The 25701-nt window shown below is 35.7% G+C and overlaps 1 protein-coding gene across 1 annotated transcript in view; it reads right to left on the bottom strand.

Moving 5' to 3' along the window:
- Positions 1–25701, bottom strand: part of itga11b (integrin, alpha 11b) — a 52254-nt gene that overhangs the window by 3336 nt on the left and 23217 nt on the right. Inside the window, 21 exon segments of the mRNA XM_058766763.1 lie at positions 301–411; positions 710–793; positions 2458–2571; positions 2710–2800; positions 4761–4844; positions 5005–5081; positions 5983–6081; positions 7225–7423; positions 8895–8980; positions 9063–9153; positions 9155–9171; positions 10604–10743; positions 12807–12973; positions 14279–14409; positions 14550–14753; positions 15950–16093; positions 18873–19021; positions 19562–19706; positions 23615–23685; positions 24869–25031; positions 25169–25313. Of these exon segments, the coding sequence (XP_058622746.1) occupies positions 301–411; positions 710–793; positions 2458–2571; positions 2710–2800; positions 4761–4844; positions 5005–5081; positions 5983–6081; positions 7225–7423; positions 8895–8980; positions 9063–9153; positions 9155–9171; positions 10604–10743; positions 12807–12973; positions 14279–14409; positions 14550–14753; positions 15950–16093; positions 18873–19021; positions 19562–19706; positions 23615–23685; positions 24869–25031; positions 25169–25313 (2512 nt within the window).

Here is a 25701-nt window from a genome sequence, read left to right on the forward strand (position 1 = left end):
ATATATACATAATAAATATACACAGTACACATGCATATATTATGTAAACAAAAACTGTTATTTTGGATGCGATTAATCGCGATTAATCGTTTGACAGCACTAATATATATACCACCTATTATGTTTTATTTTTTCTGTTTTATGTGTTTATGGTTTGATTTTAATGTACAACACTTTGGTCAGTTTTGTGGCTGTTTTTAAACGTGCTTTATAAATAAATGACCTTGAACTTGAACTTGAGCTGACCACCTATTATCTGGATTTCCAGCAGGGTTCACGGAGAACGTCTGAGATACTCACAGCTAATAAAGTATGCAGATTGAGCCATCCTGTCGCGGTGATGCTAACGTCTCCTTGGGGAAGCAGGTTGATTCTACACTGCGCCAATACTGTGTCACTGGTGGATGCGTTCTGTGAACACAAATAACACAATCTGAATGACATGAAATGCTTTTTGATCACTTGGAAACTGAATGTGCCAGAGATGAAACTCTAAGTGAATCATTTCCAATCTGGAGCACATATAGATTCCAAACGAATGCTTGTGTTATCTTTAGCCAACAGGAAGTGATCAAGCAGGTTGGGTGGGTGGTTTGTTTTCTTCAAGCTTGTCACTTTGACCTTCTGTTGCTTTGTTTCCCTGCAGATGGATGCAATTTGTGTACCGCAAAACTTTTGAAGAAGTTTGGACGATGTGTAAATAGTTTACCATGTGCAGGTTGAGGGAGAGATCTTCCTGTGAGGATGAGCCGGCGGTAATGACACGTGGAGCGTTGCAGTGCGAGCCAGCCATCTGAAACAAACAGACAGAGGTCTTAAAGGGACAGTTCACCTCAAAATTTAAATTTGCTGTTAATTTACACACCCTCAGGCCATCCAAGAACAGTAAAGAAGATTTTTAGCTAAAATGCCCTGCTGAAAAAAACAATAGACACCATCACGAAATTTGTAATGGTTTTACTGGTTATAATGGGACTTGTATTGGTTTAAATGGAAACCCTTTGGGTTAATTGGTTGCCTTCTATTGGTGGCTTGTTAAAACCAATAAATCTTAATGGAACATGTCCCAAAACACACTACAGAAAACCATTTTTTAATGGTTAAAAGTTGATGGTTTGTAATGTTTGTAATGGTGTTTGTAGTGGAAACCATTAGAATTTTCTGTGATGGTTTCTATTGTTTTTTCAGCAGGGCTGTGATCCTTGGTGATTCATAAAATGCAAGTCAGCAGCTACCATCACTTTGAGAGTCAAAAAAGACATAGCAGGCAACACAAAATGAATTCCCGTGGCTTCTGATGATATTTTGAGGTATTTGAAGTGAAACGATCGGTCTGTGCAAGAAACTGAACATTATTTACAACATTAAATTTGATTCTTTCTCGCAAACTGATTCTTTCGGACAGTTTGTTTCAATGAACTGATTCAATTCACTAGATGCTGAATCTAAATCAAAAATATTATTAAAGCACCTATACTAATGATGCAAAATGTGGATGTTTTACATATCTAAAGCATATAAAGGAATAAACTTGTCTTCTTTTTACATAAACAAAGAGAAACCATAAAAACATGTTCAGTTCACACATGCGCACATCAGCGGCTCATCAGTTCTTCGGTCCGAGTCAAACTGTTTCCTCAGTTCAGTGACTGTTAGAGGAATGATTCATTCATCATAGGATCAGGTACGCTGGTATTTTGGCTCATTTCGAGTCTCAGTGACCGTCAGGCGTCTGAAAGTGAGTTTTGATTGAGTAACTTGTAGATCTGAGATGCTTTAGTCCTATTTGGTGAACTGATTCACCCAGTTCACTAAAAAACACAGTTAAAAAGAATGATTCGTTCGTGATCCGGACATCACTCCGGACCGTTCGCCTAAGGCTCTGAATTATAATCTTGTAAATAATATTCACTTTCTTGCACAGACTGATCGTTTCGCTTCGTAAGACCTCAATATATCGTCAAAAGCCATGTGTATTAATTTTGTGCTCCTTGATATGCTTTTTTTGACTCTTAAAAATGGACATTTTATGAATCACCAAGGGCTAAAAATCCTTGCTGTTAAAAAGTTCAAAATCTTCTTTACTGTTCTTCTGAAGAAAAGTAATCTCGGATGGCCTGAGGATGAGTAAATTAACAGCACATTTTCATTTTTGGGTGAACTATCAGTTTTGATAACAAAACAGATGAGGATTTACACAAGAACAGAACTCACTAAAACAACTACTGATTTAATTCAAGCTGTGCCAACTCAAATAAACTGGATAAACAGATTGCTTGCATTATGAAAAAGGCAAAATAACAAGCTCTGGAAGCAGTTAAAAGGATTCGTTCACAACAATAATTACACAATGTTCAGTTTCAGATGAACTGTTTCTTTAAAAACAAAGTTCGTAGTTTGAGGCTGAAATTTGATTAATTGAGAAATCTGTAAACATAATTAAGACAAAAAATACACCTGATCAATATCCAAGTCTGAGAGGCGCAGGAGAGCGTTTGCGTTTCTGGTCACAGCGAAGATGTTTAACGTGAAGAGAAGCTCAGATACGGGAAACATGCCGAGATTTTGGATCTGCAAAACAAATAGTCTTAGGACAAACATCTTAAAAGTCCAAAGAAAATATTTATTTTGTTCAAATACACAGTGTATGTGCTCTGATTCATTCTGGAGAATATCATTTAAAACCTCTTTTGGATGTGAGGAGCCCACCTGATAAGAGAGATTGAAGGGCGGTCCGGTCCCAACAGGGAAGCTCTGGCCAAGCTCAGGTTTGATCTCAAAACGGGACGGGCTGGAATCTCTGAAAGAAAGACTCACATTATGAATGATTCAATATTAAATAATCATTCATTAGTTTTGAGATATTTCTGGGTGAATTTCGCAAAACCTGTCAAGAACATGTCTGTGTCATATTTCACCTCAAAAATCAGAAGACAAAAGAATGCTATTTTTATCCTCATTTTGTCCTGTTTTTGGACCATTAAGATTTTTATTAAATTAAAATTTATTAGAGTTTTCTTAATATTTTGAATTATTGTTTTTTCATTTTAATTCATGCTATATATATATATATATATATATATATATATATATATATATATATCATATATGAAAATAACTATAACTAAACTAAAATAACAAAAAAAAACTTTAATTTAAATTAAAATAAATTTTTAATATAATTGTATATATTTGTATTTAAATTTTATATATTTTTATATTTTTATAAAAAAATGTTTTTATTGAGAATCCTTAGCAGGCAATGACTGTCTTAAGTCTGAACTCATGGACATCAGCAGATTTCCTCCTTTGTGATGCTTTGCCAGGCCTTTACTGCGGCTGACTTCGGTTGTTGTTTGTTTGTGGGTCTTTCTGTCTTTAGTTTTGTCTTCAGCGAGTGAAATGCGGGTTGAGATCAGGAGATTGACTCGGCCAATGCAGAATATTACACTTTTTTACCTTCAAACACTCCTGGGTTGCTTTTGCTGTATGTTTTGGGTCATTGTCCATTTCTACTATGAAGCGCCGCCCAATCAACTTGACTCTGGTCAGAGAGTATATCTCCATACACTTCAGAATTGATCCGGCTGCTTCTGTCTTCTGTCTTATCTTCACTAAACACCAGTAACCCAGAGCCACTGAAGCCATGCAGCTCATGATCACACTGCTCCATGCTTCACAGATGATGTTGTATGCTTTGGATCATGAGCTGTTCCAAGCCTTCTCCAGACTTTCTTGTTGATCTTAATTCCAGCCGTCCAAAGCATGCTTTTCCAGAAGTCGTCTGGCTTTTTTAGATGTTTTTTGGCAAAGTCTAATCAGGCCTTGTTTGCACCGTGTGGTGAACCCTCTGTATTTGCTCTGGTGAAGTCTTCTCTTGATTGTAGACTTTGACAGTGACATGTCTGCCTCCTGGAGAGTCTTCTTCTCTTGGCTGGATGTTGTGAAAGGGTTTTTCTTCACCATGGAGAGGATTCTCCCATCATCCACCACTGTTGTCCTCCGTGGACGTCCAGGCCTTTTTATGTGTCTGAGCTCACCAGTGCGGTCTTTTTTTCTCAGAATGAACCAAACTGTTGATTTGGCCGCTCCTAATGGTCCTGCAATCTCTCTCTGATGGATTTGTTTTGTTTTTGAAGCCTGACTATCGTCTGTTTCTCTTGTATGAAGAGATCCTTTGACCACATGATGTGGGTTCACAGCAACAGCTTCCAAATGCAAATGACACACTTAGAATCAACTCCAGACCTTTTACCTGCTTAATTGATGTAGAAATAACGAAGGAATAGCCCACATCTGTTCATGAAATGGCTTTCGAGTCAATTGACCAATTACTTGGTCCCTTGAAAAAGGGGGGAGGTATATATTAAAGAGCTGTAGTTCCTTAACGTTTCCTCTAATTGTGATGATACCCTCAAATTAAAGCTCAGAGTGTGCACTTTAAGCTCATATTCATAACTGTAACTTGAATATGTTTTGGTCAGCAGATAAAATAATAAAAATTGTGCCTGTGTCCAAATATATATGGACCTACTGTATGTATGTATGTATGTATATATATATATATAATTTCAGTTAAAGTTTATTTTATTTCAAGTAACACATATTTTTATGGTTTCAATTTTAGTTTTAGTTAACTATAATAACCCAGGTTAAAATATTAGTGTTTTTTGACATTACAATGATAATTATATAATACAATATAATATAAACACTTGATTTTTGGACATTTCTTTGTGAGTTTCACGCTACTGTTTTACCTTGTGAAGAGAATATCAGCCTCATATTTCAGATTATGATATATGTCATTGATGTTGTCCTCTGGAGACATTTCTTCACCTTCACTGCAATGAAACAGACAGATTAATCTAAAAAATCTATAGCTTTCTTAAGCCAACATCAATTTTTCCAAATGAAAAATAATTTACTCTACATTCATTTTATACATCAATAAAAAAATATCCTCAGATGAGATTCTCATCGGTTCAAAGGTCACAACCTCACCTGGAGACCCTCAGAGTGATCTGGACGTAGTTCAAGAAGATAGATCTGTTGAACTCAAACTCCAGTCGAAAATAAACCTGGATAAATGAAACAAAATGTGAACGAAAGACAACAGAGAAGCCAAACGAAACACAAAACGCAACTAAAGGATGTACTGTTCTTCTAGTCATTTCTGGTTTCTGTGTTTCTCACTGTCATCTAATTGGCGGTACTGTGATTAATGCAATTGCTGCTTTGTACCGGATTTGAACAGAAGGCGCAATGAATTTCCAACAGGCTCTAGAGACGCGAGTGGAATTCAAGTAGTCAAAGGAAGAGTCTGGAGCGACGCCAGCCCAGCAAGAGCACAGGAAACCGCACAGAAACACCAAATAATCACAGAATGTACCTGTAAACTCTCTGAGGAACAATCCCACTGAGAGACAGACTGATCAAATATGCATGGCACACGAGAATCAGACCTTCGGTATGTGAAAAACGGCAGAGAAATGTCAGGCATAAACAAATATCTGCATATGAAGAGAATTATGGAATTTTACATGATGAGTTTTTCCGTTCTGTGGCTTCTGACGATGTCAGGAAGATTATGGACATCTTTTTAACAGCCCAAGGCTTCTGTTCTGTTGCAGACTGACTCCAACATTCTCTAAAATTGGAACATGTGACATGCATTTTTCCAAGCAATCAGGCAGCAGCATTATTTTGACCGCATCTTCACTAACTAAAACGTACCCAAATGAACCAATACATGTTTTTGGAAATGCTACAATGGAAATAAAATGGCTTTTGGAAATGCATCATGGCAATACCATGTTTTTTGGGCATTTATCTTATAAATATCATGCCATATGCTTATGGTAATTGAATATCACGGTATATAACATTGCCATCTGATACCTTCACTAAACCATGCAACCATCACTTGAATGATCAGTAATATTCAGACTAGTCAGCTGTTACAGGTTTGAGGCGTCTCACCTGAGCAAAGGACCTCAAGAACGGTGCGCTGACGCTGCAGTTTCGGTAGAGACTCGTATCATCAGAGTTTGGACACTCGATCTCAATATCCGAAGGTGCCTGAAAAACAAACAAATTTTCAGTTTCAGACCAACGCATTTCTGCTGAGAAAAGCCCACAAATGAAGATCGTTCCAAGACATTATGGAGTAAATCACTGAATGGACATTTTAGTAGTCAATATACTGACTTTAGAAGTTTTATTTGCATCGGTCTATCACTTGAACTACAGTCCACATAAACTCATTTTACAATTTGGTTCATTAATCTGTCTGAGGAAGACACATTTCATCCATAAAAACCCTTAAATGTTTATTTATTATTTGAATATTTACATTTTTGATCTATGTAAACATGCATCAGTTGCATTGGCTGTGTTTTAGTGTTTTGTGCTATAAGCACCTATACGTTTGTTATTACAGAGTTAATTTTTTTAATGTATTTGAATTAATTAGATTTATTTTCCATTTATTAATCATTAATATGATTTCTACTCGATAAAATACAGTATTTTAGAGCAGTATTTACTTAACAAAATTTTAATCAATTTATTTATCTAAAAAAATGTACACTTTTAAAAGTCCCTCATATATCCAGGTCGATCAAGACCACGGGAACCTTGCTAATTAAATAAAAATGGCAGTTGTTAAAAGAACAAATTAAAATAAGAAACATGATTTCATTTTACATCTTGACTTTTAGCTTACCAAATTTTTTAATTACCAGTGCATTTATATTACTTTTTTAGTCAATTGTGAATACAGGGATTTTAACTTTTAAGCCTTTATAATTAATTTAATTCAATTTCAATTTGATAATTTGCATTAAAATGTCCCTTGCATATTCAGGTTGTTCTTTAATTAAAATAGCAGTTGTCAAGGATCTTCACTCTTAGCTGTTTTAGCTTATTTTATAGCTTGTTTTGAGTATTTTTAAATCATTTTAACATTTCTTTTAGGGCTGTTTGTGTGGTATATGTGTTGCTCAGTCACTTATCAGGTTCCAGTGAGATTAGGATGCTGCTTATGAAGTAACTGAGGAAGTTCACTATAGGCTTTGGATCGGATCCACACACACTGACTCATAGTTTCCCTTTCACTCTTGGCCTCTTTATCAGCAACCCCTTCCATCTCACGTTTGAAGTCCTTCTTAAATGCTCTAAACCCTCATAAATACAGGTGAAGCCTGGGCTGAGAAAACAAACCTTCACCACCAGACTGGAGAACTGGAGGTTTGGAGAATGCGTGATGTGCAGGATCGTGCCGTACGCGTTTTCTCCTCGGTTCTCTAAACGCGCCTCCACCAGAACTTTCCTCCGGCTGGCCTCCACCAGACGCTCGCCGCCCGTCCTCTGATGGACACACGGCGGCCACGAGGAGCGCTCGCGTCGCCCACAAAACTGCCTGAAAGAGACAGAGACATAACAGGGTTTCTGAAGGTTTCATCAAGGTATGTTTAAGACTTGTTTAAGACCCTTTTAATGAATAAATTCTCAAAATGTAAATCCAGAGAGTAGACAATGAGTCATATTAGTAATACTTTAAAGTTTGAAAATACAATTTCCAACAGATTTGCATTATTTTTAATTCATTTTACAAAACAATTTAAATAAAATAAAATACTGAAATTTATGACTTGAATAGCTCGGCTCCCAACCACTAGAATATAGGGTCATGTACTGTCTGATCACGATGCAAAAAAGTGATGTTCTTCAGTATTTTTGTCTTGTTTTTTGATGCAAATGTCTAAAGATTCTTCAATGAAGATATAAGCAGTCTTGTTTTCTGAGAAATGGATCAAGTGAGTTTATGATTAAATAAGAACAAAATATCTGCTAATGGGTTCAGAAACTTTTACCTCATTCATAGCAAAGGTTTTCATTCCCCACTGACAGATTGTTTTCATCTTTTAAGCATAAACTCACTTAGTTGTTTTCAATTATTCATATCTTCATTTTGCATCTCAAGTAAATTTATCTTGATCAAAGGATGCTTAGATACTGGAAAACAAGTCAAAAATACTGAGTAAGAAACTCCATGACTACACTGCCAAAAAAATTATTTTCTTACTAAGTATTTCTGTCTTGTTTTCCATTACAAGTATCAAAACATTCTTAAATCATGATACATTTATTTTGACAAATTTTTCAAGATATAATATCTTGTCATTTTGCTTCTCGAGTAAATGCATCTTGATTCAAGAATGTTTAGACGTTTATACTAGAAAACAAGACAAAAATACTAAAGGTCTTTCATCGTCCGAAATTTCCGCACGTTAAAAAATAAATACGACCTCACGTTGTGTCAATCACGTTTACACACTGCCTCCGAAACTTTCGTCCATCATAAAAAAATTCGGACCAGGATTGATTTTCTGCGTTTTCGCATCCGTAGCAAGCATTTTGATAGGAGAGGATGAGGAATACGAAAAAACCTAAAACGCATACGAAAATTTCGGACTCAAGGTCATTGCACACGGAGTACGAAATTTTCGTCCGAAATTTCCGCACGTTGAAAAATAAATACGACCTCACGTTGTGTAAATCACGTTTACACACTGCCTCCGTAGCTTTCATCCGTCATAAAATTTTGGATCAGGTTCAATTTTCTGCGTTTTCGCATCCTATTAGCATGCATTTAATAGGAAAGGATGAGGAATATGAAAAAAAAACTGAAAAAACGCACGCAAAAATTTCGGAATTTGCAATGACCTTTAGAAAATCATTTTTGCAGTGTATGAATTTAAGACTTTATACCCAATTTAAGACCTTAATTTATCAATTATGACTTTTTAAGACCTGCTGAAACCCTGCTTAAGGACTGAGGTGTTTCAATGTGCGTGGAAGAGCAAGAAATTGTGCGTTTGAGGACAAACCTGCGATCTAATAGGTCAGAGCTGCTCTGCAGGACGAGGTTGGGAATGCACCGATCGTCATTATCACAACCGTTCCAGAACGGTAGCTGGAGAGAAAGAAATGTCATTTGGAAGGATGCAAGACAAAAGTGTTATCAGTCTGTCTGTGTGTCTGTGTGTGTGTCTGACCTCTGACTGCAGACTGGTGGGCCACCCGTCGTCCAGCACCGGCCCTTCATCTGCACTCTGCAGGCCTACGTTAACACTGAAGATCAGGGGTGGTGTAATCTGTCACTTCCTGTGTGAACAAACAGTAAGATACCATTCAAGCACTGCAAAAAATTCTTCATATTTTGTCTTGTTTTCCAGTACAAATATCTAAATATTTCTAAATCAAGACATTAACTAAAATACCAAAATAGAGATTAAAACCACACTGGGATATATTTTGGTTACACTTCATTTCGATAGTCCACTTAAGACATTCTACTAACTATAAGTTACTTTGTAACTACATGTCAGCTAATTCTCATTCATTTGCAACTAAATGTCTGCTAACTCTCAGTAGGGTAGGTTTAGGGTTAGTAGAAGAAGTTGACATATACTTGCAAAGTTTCTCATAGTCAGTATGTTGTGGACCCATCAAAATAAAGTGTTAGAAGATATTAAGCAGACAGTCTAATAATACTCTAATGACTAATGACTCTAAAGTTACTTAATGTTAGTAGAATGCCTAAAGTGGACTATCGAATTAAAGTGTTACCGATATTTTTCTTGTTTTAAGCATACAGTAAATGCACTTAATTTAAAAAAAAAAAATTCTGAAAGACTCGATATTCAAAGTAAAAAAAATTTACCTTGATTTAAGAATGTTTAAGAAATAAGACAAAAATAATGAGTATTTTATTTTTTGCATTAAACAGTTTCCATATTGCACAAACATCAATATTCGTTAAAATAAATTAATATTCATAAATATTAAGACGTGATCATCAAATATTAAATAACTACTAGTGGGGTAGAAACTGTGAAATATCAAGTATGTCTGGAGTGGACATTTCTAAATCAAGAAATTTTTATTGCATGTTATTACATAGTCCTCTGGAATATTTGAATCTGATTGGTTAATTGCAACATTGGACATTTAAATATTTGTGTGTGAGACTGTATAACTGGCTGATTTCCTACATACGCTAGCATTAAAAAGTTTGGGATTGGTAAGGTTTTCTAAATGTTTTTGAAGTCTGCATTTATTTGGTCAAAAATCAATAAAAAAATCTGAAAAATTGTGAAATATTATTACCATTTAAAATAACTGCTTTCTATGTGAATCGTTACAGTCATCCAGTCTTCAGTGTCAAATGATGCTTCATGAGTCATTCTAATATGCTGATTTTCTGCTAAAAAAACGGATTATTCTGATTATTTTCAGTGTTGTAAACAGTTAATATTTTTGTGGAAACTGTAATACATTTTCTTTCAGGATTCTTTGATGAATTGAAAGTTCAAAAGAACAACATTTATTTAAAATAGAAATCTTTTGTAACATTATCAATGTCTTTACTGGCACTTCTAATCAATTTAATGCATCCTTGCTGAAAAAAATAAAATAAAAAACTTACTGACCCCAAACTTTTATACCTCAATGTAGATGCTAGATTCATTAAAAAAAATAGCTGAAATGGATAAAAGTGACTGCAGCGTGAATACATGTACAGAAAGTGGCTCACATGAACATGGAAATACACTTGCTGGCTGTAATCAGAGTCCAGCCGCAGGGTGACGTCTCTGGGCTGCGGCTCTTCAGTGCTGTCCAACACGGCTCTGGGGAAATAGCCATTCTCCACAAAACCAAAGCTGTACCTCAGCGCTGAACAGAAAAACATCTCACTGTCAACAATAGCAACATCTCTGTTTTGCTCCCATTTCCAAATATATAGTTATTTTACAAGAGCAAATCCGGTTCATAATGTACCTTACACTCTTAAAAAATAAAGCTTCCAAAAGTTTTTTTTTTTTTTTTTTCACAGCAGTGTCATAGAAGAACCTTTTTTTGGTTCCCCAAATAACTTTTCAGTGAACTGTTCCTAAAATAATTTCTTAGTTTTGAAGAACATTTTAAGAATATACAGTATATATAAAACAATCACTATAAAGAGCCTTGTCAGATTCCATGCACTTTAAAGGTTCTTCATGGAACCATCAATGCCAATAAAGAACCTTTATTTTTAAGAGTGTACAATGAAACACAGCAACCAGAGGCTTTCAAACTCAAAAAAAAAAAAAGCACCTTCAAAGTATCGTAACAGTAGTCTATATGACTTGTGCACTTCTTCCAAAGTCATATGATGCTTTTTGCTGTTTTTGACACTATTCTGAGGAAGATTCATTCACTTGTTTGGCAATTTAACCCAAGTTTTTTTTTTAATGGTCATCCAATCTCGTTTTGTAAGTGACTTTCCTTTCTGTTTAAAGATGTTTTCTTTGGATTGCTCCACTACTTAAAAGAGGTTTTACTATAAAAAAAAAATATCACACTTCGAAGTGGGGTATTTCAGAATCAAAACAGAATCAAATGTTTCGCAAACCCATAAAGTCCCGATCTAATTCAAGCGATTCGTGATCTGCGCTCCAAAGTCTTGATCTGAATAAAAATTCAAGAACCATCATTGGGACTTCGGAGCATGTATGCTTGCAAAAATGCTTGCACTTGGCAATTTAATAAATTGTAAACTTTTTCAATCTATTTACAGACATGAAATTATCCCATGCAGCTCAATTCCATAGTCCAAGTGTTCTGAAGGCATAGGGTAGGGTTTGCCGAGAAACAAATCGAAAATGTAATCTATTATTAAGCAAAAATCTCCAGTCATCGCATTCGTGCATTTATACGAGTGCATTTATACGTGCATTTTATACGATTGCCAGAAAAGCACACAAGAGAGTCATTTTAATACATCAAGACATATAAAATGATGACTTGAAACACAATACTTCCTTTACTGAGGTGAATATCTCTGTTCTGAGACATTCAGTAATATACAGCCTAGAATGCACGCAAAGAGCGCTCCCTCATATAATCACTAAAAGCTGTCACTCTCTTCAGTTTATTGCGATCTCACGACGTTCCGTTAATAAGCTCTCTGCATTGCACAATCAATCTCTTATTTACATCACATCTACACTTTGTTATAATGAGAGTATTCCCAAGCTTGCAGAACTACGCAAACTGGTCGTTGCATTCAAGAAATGAACAGATCTGTCTGTGATTGGCTACATTGTTCAACACTGCAAATATGTTTGTGCAAACCCCAACGGGGCCCCCTGATTCCCCGGGGCCCTAAGCGGCCGCTTACCTCGCTTATTGGTTAAGTTGACCACTAAATTCTACGCCCTTGGGAACAAACCAAAATGTAAGCCATTTTAGGCCACTTTTGGGTATTTTTATTTGGATATTTTTAAGCGACATTCTGCTAAGCATCTCCTTTTGTGTTCTGCTGAAGAAATCGGAAGAATAAATGACAGACCTTTAATTTTTGGAGAAACTAGACTTCAATCCGGACTAAAAATATGGCCAGTATTTGATAAAAGGGTGAATGCTATCTGTCTGTGACTCTCAGACACAGTTATGTTCTGTCCTGATCTTATAAGTTCCAGATGGGAAATGTAGGGGATGCCTGACGCAGTTATATTATGGTTTCCAAGGTCTCTTCTCGCTCTAAATGCTGGGATTAAAGTGTTTTCTCTTTGGCCGGAGGCTTTATGCATTAGGAAAAACTGTTCTAATATTAAGGAATGACCTTTCGAGCAAACATCTGAAAGACATTACTCACAGGCACAGGACGCTGGAAAATACAACAAATGTGCATTTATCATTCAGCCATCTGATTGGTCAGTCATTTTCAGGTTTGTAGATAGAGTCCAGTTACATACCGACTGTTTTTGGATCCGTCATCGGTGTCCGCGGCGTGATGTTCAGGCAAACGGTGGCCAACATACACGACACCTCTCGACCTCCTCGGATGCAGTCTTTATTAAAAACATTGATTTTCGAAGGCTCAAAATGAATGCTGATCCCCACGCGGATAACACTGCGAGACCTGTTTGAAAATACATGAAGTTATAAAACTGCCTTGGGAGAATTCAGGAGATTTCAATTATCAATCATTTTCGTTTCTCCTAAAATCCCAGACGAGAAATACAAGCTGATAGAGATGAAACAATGTTAACACATATTAAAAATATAGAGCTAAAGATCTTTTGATCTTGTGAAAATTTGATGAGAAATATTCGAGTTCATGTTGAGATTACAATGGTCTTTTTTGGAAGCAAGAGACTTTTATTTTATTTATAAATGTTTATTTATCTCCATTTAATCTTACTGCTTTCTATGAGAAACAATTATGATACATTATTAAAGAGACTTCATTTGGGATTTCCCCCCCTATGTGATACCAGGATTATTATCATTAGCTACAATTTAAACCATTAAGAAAATTATTACTTGAAATAAATAGCAAAAAGTTAAATGAAACAAAAATATAAAGAAAAATCTTTAAAAAAAAAACACATTTATAACAAAAACAAATTATATATATATATATATAAAAACATTTTATTTCAGCTAGTTGCCATAGCAACATTTCTCATTTTCATTTCATTTAACTTGATGTAATAAAATAAAAACTGAAATAACAATAAATTAAATCTATAAACATACCTTAAAAAATTACAAAAACACACAACAAAATGACTAAAACTGTAACTAAAATTAAAATGAATAATATATAAAAAGCTATCAATAACTAAAATAACACTATGTTATACATTCACATCCATTTACATCATATTAAAATTGTCCATCTGAATATTTGTGGAATTATAGTGTATTATAATAATACTTTTTGCAGTATTTTATATTTTTATTTTCACAAGTGTTGATGGCTCAAGCCGCCAGTGTTATTTTAGTATCTTTGAGATTCAGTTATATTTTTAAATTATGATTTTTTTTTTATATTAATCTTAAAACAATATTATTATTTTTTTTTAGATTTTCTGTTTTCGTTTTAATTTTAGTTAAAGTTTAAGTAATTTAGTTGTGTCTGTGTAGTTTTTATTACTTTTTATTTCAGTTTTAGTTATTTTAGTAAATTTTGTATCAAATTAAACTAAATGAAAATGAAAAATGTTGCTTTGGCAACTAGCTGAAATATAATAAGATTTCTTTTTAAATAATTAGTTTTATTATTTTATTTCAAGTTTTTTTTTTTTTTACGTTTTAGTTTTAGTTAACTATAATAACCCTGTAAGACACAGCTCTGGAAATGGGAAATGCTAGGTTAAGCTATTGGTTCGTAAGTATGACTCTTAATTTAACCTGCCCCATGTGAAGTGTGTAAACTCACCAAAGCAGAACTGCAGCACCTAAAGCGCCTACGGACAGATCTATGAGCTCATCTCCATTCACATCCATCTTCCCATGCACACTGCGGCCGAAATAACGGAGACCTGGAGAGATGTCACCAGCGGCTATTCTCTGAGATGAGTGACAAGAATTAAAAATGAACAAATAAGGCGCAAAAGTTCATACCTGTTATTATATTCTGTATTTTGGCTTGACTGGAATGCCGTTTAATCATGTTTATTAAATATCAGTGACTCCCAGTTGAGTCTTACCTGTTTGTATTTGGGTTGGATGCTGTTTTGTTGGCCGTAGAAGAGATAGATGGCTCCCTTGTGATTGTCTTCCAGTGGTGCACCCACCACAAGCTCACTGAAGCCGTCGCCATTCAAGTCCGGAAGAGTGGACATGGCCGCGCCAAACCGAGAATCATGGGTCTTTTCTGATGGTCCAAGAGTCCCATCTGGTATAAAAGAGCCCTGCGGAATAAACAGAGCAAGAAAGACAAGAAAATATTCATTAAAATGGCTGTGTTTAGAATCGAATAATAGTATACTAACCTTAAGCATGCAATAATGTTGTCGCATGACCTCGTGGCATCCAAACCATCTCAAACCATCTAATATAATATAATATAACATAAAACACTAGTTAAATGAACAACGAGTCAGCTATTATAGTGTTCACGAACCATGAGTACACAAAACATGCACATCTTAACAGTTATTCGGCAGCAGAAGTTCTTCAGTAAATGCTCTGACGGATTGAGTTCATTCAGTGAAGGATTCAGTCACTGATTCGAACTCACTGTAAAACTAGTAATTCCCGGGTCTTCTGAACGACTCCTTAAAAGAACAGTCTTATAAGAGTCACTCGTTTGTGAAACAGATTACACTAGTGGCGCTGTGTTCTGTTCAACAAGTTAATAGTTTGTTAAATGACTCACTAAGCGAATCGGCTCATAAGAATCATTAGTTCGTGAAACAGAATACACTGTTCGAGCTGTATGTTAATGAACCACTGAAAAGAATCTGCTCATAAGAATCATTTGCTGGCGAATCGGACAATGCTCATTGCGCTGCAGGGCTTTGATTCAAAAGGAACAGGTTCAAAATTCGTTTTCTAATAAATCGAAATACAGTCGCACGGTATGTTTGTTTTTACATGCTGCCCGAGAGTACAACTCAATACACAATCTTTTTACATCATTTTACTGAATTTAGCCTACAAGCTCAAGACTCAGGTAACAAAAATATTAGTGCTGGCCAACGATTAATCACGATTAATCACATTCATTTTGGATGTGATTAATCGCGATTAATCGTTCAATATATAATATATTATATATACAATTCAATATATAAACATAGGTTTCTTAAATATATACATGCATGTGTGTATTTATATATACATAATAAATATACATAGTACACAAACATATATTATGTACACAAAAAAGTTTATTTTGGATGTGATTAATCGAGATTGTTGCCCTGCACTAAAAAATATATAGAATTTATTCTGCTGTGGCTTTGTAGATTCAGCGAGAGTTGCGTACACAAGCGGTGTATAATGAATACGGTGAATAGTATCCTATTTCGAACATAACCCACGTCTTTCTGTGAACAAGTATTCTTTAAGAAGCATTATGGTGTTGTGTTTAGGATGTTGTCACCTGTAAGCTGATGGTGTAGATGTAAATTCTGCCTTTCTCCCAGCCTTTGTAGAAGTACATGGGAGCTCCGACAAGTAAAAGATCCGTCAATCCATCGTCATCCAGATCAATCGGTGCCAGCTCACTTCCATAATACGATCCGATCTATAATTCACCAAAACACAGTCTGTGAGCATTTGACATGCACATACGTTAGGGCTGTGCATGTCAGGGCTGTTTTTGTTTTATAAAGTTTTAACTGAAGGTGCTTTTGACTATGTGAGAAAATGGATGTGTGGCGTGAGAGCGTAGGAAAAGTGTCAATTGCGTGAGTCTCACACTGAATGCGCGAGAGTTGACAGCCCTGATTATTAATGATTGCTAAGCGGTTGTTTACTGTTCCACCTAAACTCTATGTGAGTTCCTCCTTCATTGTAAATTTGAGGGATTTTCACCCATTTTATCATTCACTGTATGAGAATCATAAGCGTGATCAATCACAAGACTCATGGTTTGAGGAATCATTCATGTTTGTAGCACAAAAATATATGGTATGATTGGAGAAGCGATGCTTTTCGAAACTTTGAATCATTTGAATCAATTTCTTGGCAAAACGATTCACTGTTTCGGACAATGAGGAATGCAACGAGAACACAGCGAATATATTCAGTGATGTGCTCTACAAAACAATTGCATAATGTATAATGTCAGTAAAAGTAAAGTATGTACAATATGTAGTCCTTCATACATTTAAAGCGTTATGATGAAGCCTCGTTTGTTGATAAACACGTGACTTGATTCGAAGCAAAAGAATCAGTAAGGTTTCAATGATTCGTGAATTAATGAAATGCTTCATTAAATGCTTCTTATTTTTCATTTTCTATACATAGTATTGTACAATTATGGAAAATATAAATATTAAGTTTACAGCAGTTAACAATTATTGATAATTGTTAGACAATAGAGACACGGAGCAGGGACCTCCGATACAAAATGTGTCAAATATGCCTTCAATATTAATAGAAAGTAAACATATTATGATTACGAATAAATTGTATGTACCCTAGTAAAAAAAGTAATATATTTAAAATACATTTATTTCATACTAAGTATAGTTAAAATCTATTAATATATTAACTGACATAAAAATTATAATTAAACTTTATTTGGTGTACTACTTGTGCATGATGCACATTTCTTAATATTAAGTCTAAAATGTGTTTTAATGTCACTTTTGATGAGGATTGTATGATCTTTGAATAATATCGGTCTTTAAATGCAAAATATTTAAAGTGTACCTGAATAATACTTGCAATAGTTCCACTTTAGCACAATCATATATACTAAGTGTATCTTTAATTGTATTTCAGTACTACTTCTGCACAATTAAAGTGCATTAAGTACAAAATTAGTTGTTCCAATTTAACAGATTTTAAATATACCAGTTTAGTAGCCTATACTAAAAGTACAATTGCAGGGCATTTTATTAAGTACATAAATATGAAAATGTATTTGTAGAATGCTTAGCATGAAATAAATGTATTTCAAATACATTTAAGTATATTTATTTTTCACTAGGGTATATTAAGACAGTCAATTAGAACTATGCATTTTACTGTCAGATAGACATATAAACATTTACTGTAGTTTCTAAGTTTACTAAAATGTAACATTTTAATTTTAATCTATAGCCTGTTTTTCTATTGCATCAATGATGAAAGACACATTGTGCGGCAGGTTCTTCTGAACTTGCATTTCAACCCTGAAAGTTCCTGCCGGCTTTACAAACACCAGAAAACAGGAGACACACTTTATCACATTCCCGTCTAAGTGCTTTCCTGAGGGCTCACACACACTCGGTCTGGTGCATAACAGGTTGATGGCTAAACGAATGTTGTGGTTGGCGACCGGCAGCGTTTGAAACAGTAAGCATTTATTGTGTGCATTCACGGCAGACCATGCGTATACACAAACACACACACACACACACACACGTGCAGATGAGATGCACATGGGCTGCAGAGACGCCTGCCCATCTGGAGCGGGTGACTGAGTCTAGACCTTCACACGCTGTCTCCTGTCCACACACATGGTCTGCATTAATCTACTGATGTGCCTCTCCAATCAAACACGCCACCGTTTGAGAGAGAGAAGGTATGATGGAAAAATGCAGACAGATGGATTAAGGAAGCAGTCAGGGTAAATATTCACCATTTAGGCCAAGTGCACACTACTACATTCACTAAACAGTTGCAGCACTTTTTCATGCAGATTAGCCCTATTATAGATTATTGACAAGACAGCACCATTTCCATGAAACAATTAACCATCTGTGGAAAGCAGACCGTAAATGGAATGTTGTTTAAAAGAGGCGATTGTGGACATTTTGTTCTGATAATGGCAGGAGTAATTTATCAAATGATGGAGAAGGACATTATAACAAGGCTATTTTTGCACTGACTCATGGGCATTTTCATTCTTGCAACTTCATGGGTTTCTGCGGTTTGTTGCCAAGGCATAGGTGTATTACATAGGTGTAGAAAATCTTAAATTTATTGTCATGGCATTAAATCTTATATGAAATATCTATAAATATCTACCAATAGTTTGCATGCCAAAATCACTTTTTTGTGCCGTTGTCAATTTATCGTGTATCTCTCAAGTGTGCACACTAGAAATCTTAGCAACAGGCAGGTGGTTACAATTTGGCACTTACATAATGTACCAAAAAGTATTATGGTACTGCCATGCATGGTTCAAAAATAAGGATTTTTTCTTAGTCTGCCAATATTTTCACTGGCCCCACTCCAAAAAAATAGTACATTTTTAATGTTTATATGCCAAAACAGATATTTATTTATTAATTTAATGTCAAGTATCTTTGCAAAGTACTATGTACAGCATGTCTTTTAAACTTGGAAGTGTAGTGTGTACTTGGCTTTACCTGCTGTCCGTAGAGTGAGTACAGCATGGTGAGGTTGCCGGTGTTGGTCAGTGTGAAGATGACGACTTTCCCCGTGTGGTTGAATCGAGGAGCTCCAGCGATGTACAGCTGACCGTGTTGAGCCGAGACGACTGATGACACCATGTACCCTAGAAACAAGTGTCAATTTTATACATTATACGAACAGTAAATATGATAAATATTGCCTACTGGCTTGGAAAAAATACACAATTCAAAAAAGCATTAATACATGTATTTTCTTACTACTTTGGTGCTGGTTAGTTAAGCAGCCTTAAATGTCTTAAAATTAGTCCATGCTACATATGTAGGACCTATGATAGCTTGCGTGGCAACAGATTGAAATTGATGTCTTTATTCATTGAACATGTTTCTTTCCGTACCTAATGATTCCTTCCTTTCAGTCTTGGCGGGTCATTTTTGACAGCAATGCATGCAAAAACCAATGCCGTTTAGTTTCATCGACATCCAGTCTGGTGCAACACATCTTAATTTAGTGCGTTTTAATATGTGCGTGCATAAATGAAACTGGTAAAGAATAGAGTGAACTATTTCTTTTATGTTCTACACAAGAAAGTCAGTCGTTTTTGAACTTGAGGGTGAGTATATATTCATTTTTGTCAGTCATGGAATCAGATCCTCATTTGGTACTAACCAAAAACGTTTCTTACCCAGATATGCTCCATGGTTCTTCAGTTCCTCTGGGAACTCTTTCATGTACGAGGACTTGGGTGGGATGACTTTACCATGACGGGTCTCTTTAAGAACAGCTCCGTTCCAGTCATACGCCCCAACGGCACCAACCAGAATCCCATCCTTTAAGAGAATGGTTTGTATTTTTAGCTGTTTACATTTACTTTTATCATAAACCATTGTGCTTTTATGAAAAGGAAATGCACATGCAGTCATAAGTGGAAGAGAATAAACCACAGAGTGTTGAATCAGAGATCTGGGTTCATGTACCTGCAGTGAGAACTCGGTGAGTGTTATGGGATGATGAGTAATGGCCTGGCAGTGACTTCAGCGGTATAGAGAATGCAAACAGAGAGTTTTGCCAAACCTCTCCTGCACCGATCCTAGAGCTCCTGCCAAAACTCTGCACTGCATTAACATCTGGGACTTTAGTATTCAAATCCATAAGGAACTGCCCATTCCCAACCAATACCACCACTATACGCTTGGTCATACTGTATAGTCCTACTCCAGTTCTGATTCACAGTCAGACTGAATGTCCAGTATTAATGCCCCATGCAAACCTCAACGGCACAATGCTAGAAAGTCGTAAGAGGTTAAGGGAATTGCAAGCAGTTGCTAAAGTGTTGGTTTAATGGGTTTCTACGCAGTTGCATTGTGTTATTTTAGTATAATTTATTTAATATTACAGTATTTATTCATATTCTAAATTAGCTTTAATTTGTAGTAATTTTATGTGCTTTGTCAATTTTATTAATTTGGTTTTTAAATTTGTTTATTTTTACCTTTATTACAGTATTTATTAATATTTTAAACTAGCTTTAATTTTTATATTTTCAATTTGTAGTAATTCTGTTAAGGTTATTTGTCTATTTTATTAGTTTTTAAAATATATATATATTTCTGTTTAGCTTACATTTGTTTTTATTTAAGTTTTAGGTTTAGTCATTTTAGTACTTTCAGTAATTTCAGGTTGTCACCAATGCAGCATTTCTATCTTTAAGATAGAAAGATTCTCTTTTAAGTTTTTCCATCTAATATTGACATTTTATTTTATTTCGGCTTTATTTCAATTTTTTCAGTTTTTTTTTATTTTAAGTTTTAGTTTTTTAACAATAGCAACTCTGTTACAACGAAGTTGTTCTGGGTGTTAGGGAGTTGCTAGGGAGTTGCTATGCAGTTCTGAAGGGGTTTTAACGTTTCTATGCCATTTTGGGTGACTGCTTGGAGTAGTTTTGAGTGTGTTGCTAAGGTGTAGCTATGCACTGTAAAAAAAAAAAAAAAGGTTGAGCGAACTTAAAAAACATTTTTTTTACCAGCTTCAGCAGATTTTTGAGTTTGCTCAACTTATTTTTGTAGGAGAATCTCAAATTTTTGTTGTATGAACTTAAAACGACAAGTTGAGAAAACTAAAAAATCTGCTGAAGCTGGTAAAAAAAGTTTGGTTGCCTTAAAATTTTACAGTGTGTGGTTGCTTACTGGCCCAAATTCAAAAGTGTCACATTTTCCCCTGTTTAAGTAGATTTTTTCACAGTTTTTTAGTCATTTAATAATTTAATTATCCAACATGCATCATACTTCAAATGTAAATTTTATACCCGCCAGGTTTTGAACACATTTTCAACAAGTTGCTAGATATGTCTGAGTTTTCAAGCATATAGCAAACCATGAAAGACTTATGAAGTAATATGAACCACAGAAAACCACTATTTTAAAAATGTATTAGATATTCCCAAAGGGAAACTCTGGCTTGAAAAAGCCAGAAAAGTTCTCTTCTACTGTTTGGACTATAAACTGAACAGCTTCATAGTGACAATTGGCTTAGCAAACACCACTATATACTACACAAACCATACTCTCCAAGAGGAAGACTCAGTCAATTTGCAGTTAAATGCACAGGAGAGATATTTTCCATACAAACGGTGGTCATGTCAGGGATCTGGACCACCCTTTGTGATTAAGCAGACAGAAAAGTCTCCGGCTTTGATATCCTGGATGCATGCGAGCGAGAGCAGCAGTCATCTGTGAGTCTGACTGGAGGCCTAAAACTCGCTGCGTTCACTGCCAAAGTTTTCCTCATGCAATGTCGACGTGGACACTTTGACAGAGTTCCATGGCACATTTGCACAATAAACTCTCTCCAATACACTCTGTGCGTTGTTCCATTCGCTTTTTATTAGCGGGGCTTGCAAAGGCAAACCCCTGAACAAACCCTTAATCCGGAGTATTAAACTTCAGTATGTAACTTTTGTGCTAAAGAAAGAAAGAAATAATGCCTCAAATTGTGTGGATTATTTAGGAAAACACTAGCAACCACCCAGAACACCTAGCAACCATCTAGAAATGGTTTAATGATGCAAAGTCAGAAATAACATCATTTTGACTTTCTGACGAGTAAAAACCATTCATGTCTTAACAAATTGGTAGTGGTTTCAATAGTTAAATGCAGTTCGGTAACTTTTACCATTTAAAATGTGATGTTATTGTGGCTATGCACTCTTTCTTTGCAGGCGCATAAAGAAGATAATTAATGTAGTGACTGAATGTTTTATTGTCATCAACGTGAACATGAACATGGATCCATTTCAGCATTTTGAGCACTAATAACTAATAATTTCTGAGACAGCTTGGAGTAGATTAAAGGTAAAACAAACAAACAAAAAAATTATTTTACTATTACATTGAAATATTTTGATGTATTCCTATAAATAAGTATTTCTTTAAAGGAATTTGGGTGAAAAGAAATGTGCCCGTATATTTAAATGATACAGTTATTTTCAGTGATATACTATTAGAGTTTTCATTAATATTAACTCAATATTTGTGTTTTTTTTTGGGGGGGGGGGGGATTTTAATGCATGCTGAAGTACCACGTTGTGCGCTAATGTCAAACTCTATTGGAATCAATTGTAATTGTATGACACACTAAGCCTTTTGAGTGATCCAAATCAGTCACTTACAAGATTTTATTTCATTTTCGTTTTTGATTCTATTTAGTTTCATCTATTTCACTAATGTAGACATTTGACAGCAATGTTTTGGAACAGAGTGTATGAGTTTTTCTAGGCCTCAAAAGCTTTTGTTTTTCTAGAAACAAAAGCAGTGAAATCTAGCATGCCATGTCCATGTCAGCGGCCCAAGCTAATAAACCAACTTCCAAACGTTTTATTTCCATCTGATTAGGTTTTATTTATTGCAGTCTTGATGGGCGCCGAACTCTTTTCCTTATAAAACAAAACAAAGTCATTCCTTTAAAAATATTTGCAGCCACAAGCAAATAAGACCTTTACAAATACAGTCACATGTACAAGTGTGCACATAAAACACAAGGGCACGTGTGAGAGTGTTTGTGTTGAGGGTTCCTCTCTCTAGGAGCCTAATTCAACAAAACCATATGTGTTCTCTGGACCTCGTTCCCTCGGAGAAGTCAAGAATGGAAAAAAAAAAAAAAAAACTTTCCAAGACGTTATCTCGCATCTCAAATTGCCACTGTCAAGAGCGATTCCTGGAATCCAGCAGTGAAAGTTATGAAAAAAATGTTATTTTTCTTTGGGTAAGTTGTCCTTCATCTAACACAAAAGGAGCCCCAGACCTTCAAACCCCTCTCCTGCATGGGATTACTCAATCCGAGAGGGAAGGCGTGAAAATAGTCTTCCCTCAGAAGACGATCTAAACTGTTTTCATGCCGCTCACAGCATGTGGAAAGGCTTCAAACATAAACAAGCCTTATTTTAATTGAAAGAGCGTAGTTTCATGCTTCTGTCGGGTCCTAAAAGGACGTGCCTATGGTTTGTTTTCCCATGGGCACTGAGCGGTAAACGAATCATTCTTTCAATGACTCTTTATTTTGACTGATTCTGTCGTTTCTGCTCCAGGCTAATGGAAGAGCGTCAAACTCAATCACAGAGTGCAAAGAGCAAAATAACAGCATTTCATGCACCTCGCTGAGAACGTAATATAATTCTCCGCACATTAGCGCTGTTGTCAATATTTATATTTCTTCTGTTTGGAACGGATGGAGACGCACTCACCTCTACGATATGTGAGGAGAATCCAGCTTGAGACATCTGCAGACCAAAGGCCGTACCGTTCTGGTTGGTGCCTGCAGAAAAGTCAAAAATACTAAGAAAACTAGACTGTTGTGGTAACTGGTGCTGTGCAAACATCACTGCAGTGATGCTAATGTGCTAATGCTATGCAGTTGCTAGGGTGTTCTGAATGTTTTTTTTATGTTGCTATGTTGTTGCTAGGGTATTCTGAGTAGTTTTAGATGTTGCTATGTGGTTCTGAGGGGGTTTTAGCACATTCCTATTTGGTTGCTAGTGTTGAGTATTTTTTATATGTTGCTAGTTGCTAGGGTGTTCTGAATGTTTTTATGTTGTTATGTGGTTGCTAAGGGGTTCTGAGTGGTTCTTATGTTGCTATGCAGTTGCTAAGGGGTTCTTATGTTGCTATGTGGTTGCTAAGGTGTTCTGAGTTGTTTTTTTATGTTGCTATGTGGTTGCTAGGGTGTTCTGAGTGGTTCTTATGTTGCTATTCAGTTGCTAAGGGGTTCTTATGTTGTTATGTGGTTACTAAGGTGTTCTAAGTTGTTTTTATGTTGCTATGTGGTAGCTACGGTGTTCTGAGTGGTTCTTATGTTGCTAGGCGGTTGCTACGCTGTTCTGAGTTGTTTTTAATGTTGCTATGTGGTTGCTACAGTGTTCTGAGTGGTTCTTATGTCGCTTGGCGGTTGCTACGGTGTTTGTTTTGAGTGGTTCTTATGTTGCTATGCAGTTTCTAGGGTGTTCCGAGTGGTTCTTATGTTGCTATGTGGTTGCTAGGGTGTTCTGAGTGGTTCTTATGTTGCTATGTGGTTGCTAGGGTGTTCTGAGTGGTTCTTATGTTGCTAGGTGGTTGCTACGCTGTTCTGAGTTGTTTTTATGTTGCTATGTGGTTGCTACGGTGTTCTGAGTGGTTCTTATGTTGCTATGTGGTTGCTACAGTGTTTTGAATGGTTCTTATGTCGCTTGGCGGTTGCTACAGTGTTTGTTTTGAGTGGTTCTTATGTCGCTTGGCGGTTGCTACGGTGTTTGTTTTGAGTGGTTCTTATGTTGCTATGCAGTTTCTAGGGTGTTCCGAGTGGTTCTTATGTTGCTATGTAGTTGCTAGGGTGTTCTGAGTGGTTCTTATGTTGCTATGTGGTTGCTAGGGTTTTCTGAATGTTTTTTTAGCATGTTGCTGTGTGGGATATGGTTTAAATATGAGATTATGATTATGTTTAATATGTATTCATTGAGTTCTACCCTCCAAGCTGAAGATCTTCTCTCCCAGAGCATCAACGATATCCTTGAGGGCAGACTCATCAGTGACACTGAAGAAGTGCTCCTCAGGATCAGTGGCGATGAACTTGATTTCCCTCAGAAAAGCTTCAGGATTGATCCCTCGCCGATTATAGTAGCCAAGAACCTGGAACGGAATTGAAATATCTGAACTATGTTCACCTGTTCGACCTGTGCACCTGTTTGAACACAACTCAAGAATCTGAGTCACATGACCGACGGAGAAGAGTAAACCTGAAGAACACATCTCAGGCATTAACTCACCGCAATACCGTACAAGGTGATATTATCCTTCTCGCTTTCCTCCACGACTTTCCGTAGGTTTGGGCTGTCGTGCGATTCTCCATCAGTGATGACAATCATGACTTTCTTGGCGTCTGGGCGACCTCCGTGTTTGAATGCTTGTGTTCTGTTATAAATACATATACAAAGACATGTACATGTAGAGCTGGGTAGATTTATTACAAATTGTAATCCGTTACTGATTCCAAATTATATAACAAAAATTGAAGTTAGTAACATAATCCATTACATTACGTATTTTAGGTAATATAATCAAACTACTTTTATATTGACCTACTTATTTTTTATATCATTGATTTAAATAGGATAACCTTGTACTATACTGATATAAAAATACAAAAAGAAAGAAAATATTTCTTGTTATTAACAACATGAAGTGCATTAAACGGTTTCCAAAACTGGGGTTTGCGAGTTTAACGAAAAGCTAATAAATAATTCAATCATAAAACTGTAAAATTAAAATAAATAATTGTAAAAAGACAACAGTTAGAATA

This window comes from Onychostoma macrolepis, chromosome 25, assembly GCF_012432095.1.
Source record: "Onychostoma macrolepis isolate SWU-2019 chromosome 25, ASM1243209v1, whole genome shotgun sequence".
In the NCBI taxonomy this organism is placed as follows: Eukaryota; Metazoa; Chordata; class Actinopteri; order Cypriniformes; family Cyprinidae; genus Onychostoma; species Onychostoma macrolepis.